Genomic DNA, 2,078 nt, shown 5'->3' on the forward strand with positions numbered 1-2,078 from the left:
CGTGACGTCAGGCGGCGCTGGGCGCGTGCTCTGGGAGGCGGCTGTGTGGAACGCAGAGCCAGTGCAGGTGAGCAGGAGCGAGGTGGAGCCCCGGGTCCCAGCACCCACGGCCGGGTTCTCCGCTTTTAGCCTTAACCCGGCCCTTAATTTTAAGGATCTCCCTCGTAAGATCCTTGAGGCAGTGCCTGCATTTCTCTTAACCCTAGTTACGTTTTATGAATCTCAAGACAAAGTGATCTGAAAAGAAATTCAAAATTCGGCCGAACGTATTAATAAACTGAGAGTTTACCCCCAAGACTTCTCTCCCCAGACCTGGTAAAAATTTCACATGTAATACACTTCAATAAATACTTACTAAATGAAATAACACAATGAGGTGAGGAAGACCTTCCCAGCGCTCTGATGGGGAAGGGACACATAGGGTAGCTGCTTTTACCATCAAGCTCCAACCCGCTGGCTGCTTTTTCAAGAAACTGAAAGCTTCTCAGCGACCCTTTACCTTTCCCTGCTGGCCAGAGAGCATGAGTTCTTACAGGCACGTCAAGGTGGGCAGGAAGGAGGCCTGTGGAAATTTCAAGATCCTGGCTGGAGCCCAAGGACCTGCCTATGGGGTGGTCCCCCTCCCAGGGAAAGGTCCTGATCTGTAGGTAGGAGGGAGGTATAACTGCCAGCTGGAGCCAACTTTCCACCACCAGCAGCACTACAAGAAAAAAAAACGAAAAAAAAACAGTGCCTGAAATATACTCATTTTCTTTTTTGTGAAAATTATAAAATTAATATGGATATGTGCTTTTTGTGAAAACATTTAACAGTGCAGAGTGGCATATCAATTAAAAAGTAAAGGATATTCATTTTTTTAACCAAATCGTTCTTTTGACCTAACCAGCTTGCTTTCAGCCAATTTTACCAAATTGGTTTTTTTGGCCATATTACTTGAAGCTTGGAACATACATCTGGAAGAGTATGTTTTTCTCTCTTTATATCCTGTCCCTGTCCAATAGTACATTTGAAACAAATGGCCTTAGGATTGCCTTCATCAATGTTGACCATTTTTAAGTCATATATATGTAATCCCCAGTATTGTAATTTGGGTAAGTGCTAATGGATTGTGCATTGGTCAGAGTCCTCCAGAGAAACAGAACCAATAGGATAGAAAGAAGAGATTGAGATCTAAGTAATTAGCTCACATGTTTATGAGGGCTGGCAAGTCCCAAGGTAGGTTGGAAGGCTAGCAATTCAGGTGAGAATTGATGTTACAGTCTTGAGTCAGAATTCCTTAGGGCAGCAAGCTGGAAACTCAGGCAGGGTTCATATGTTGCAGTCTTAAGAACTCTTCTCTGGAAAACCTCAACTTTTGCATATGAGTCCTTCAACTGATTGAATGAGGCCCACCAACATTATGAAGATTAGTTTGCTTTACTCAATATCTATTGATTTAAATGCTAATTACATCTTTAAAAAATACATCACAGTAACTAGAGTGGTGTTGGCCAAATAACTGAGCACCTTCACAATGTGCCCACTAGCCTAGCTCAAGTGACACTTAAAATTAACCATCACAGACCCCCTTTCACAAAAGAGAATACTGTTTTGTATCCCCTTATTAATATTTAGCATATCCTATCTAATAAAAGAATAATATGCAAATTAACCATCATTCCATCACAAAGATGGCGGCAGCCATGGAGCTGGAGCGAGCAGGAGGCTTGAGTTGCCCCGGCAATGGAGGAAGCCAAGCTTCCCACCTGCCCTGCCAGCCCTGACCTCCACTCAAGGCTACAAAGTTTCAATTATAGAAGATAAATAAACCCCAGATACCTGTTTCTAGCCGGCGGTGTGGCCTCCGCTCAAGGAGGGACTGGGAACCTGGGTTTCCAGGGGCAACCCAGGCTTTGAGCTGGACCAAGGCTACAAAGTTTCAATTATAGAAGTTAAATAAATCCCAGATACCTGCTTCCAGCCTATAGCCCCTCACCCAGGCTGGCCAGGCACCCCAGTAGGGCACCCACCCTGAAGGGGCTGTGGCCAGCCTGAAAATGGCCCTCAGCCCCTCACCCAGGCTGGCCAGGCACCCCAGT

The 2,078-nt window shown here is 45.2% G+C and overlaps 1 protein-coding gene across 1 annotated transcript in view; it reads right to left on the bottom strand.

Moving 5' to 3' along the window:
* Positions 1 to 654, bottom strand: part of GK5 (glycerol kinase 5 (putative)) — a 164,966-nt gene extending 164,312 nt beyond the window's left edge. Inside the window, exon 1 of the mRNA XM_014542151.1 lies at positions 500 to 654. Within this exon, the coding sequence (XP_014397637.1) occupies positions 500 to 523 (24 nt within the window). The 5' untranslated portion in view covers positions 524 to 654. The remainder of the gene's footprint in view (positions 1 to 499) is intronic.
* Between the last annotated feature and the right edge of the window lie 1,424 nt (positions 655 to 2,078).

Source organism: Myotis brandtii, unplaced genomic scaffold (genome assembly GCF_000412655.1).
Source record: "Myotis brandtii unplaced genomic scaffold, ASM41265v1 scaffold291, whole genome shotgun sequence".
In the NCBI taxonomy this organism is placed as follows: Eukaryota; Metazoa; Chordata; class Mammalia; order Chiroptera; family Vespertilionidae; genus Myotis; species Myotis brandtii.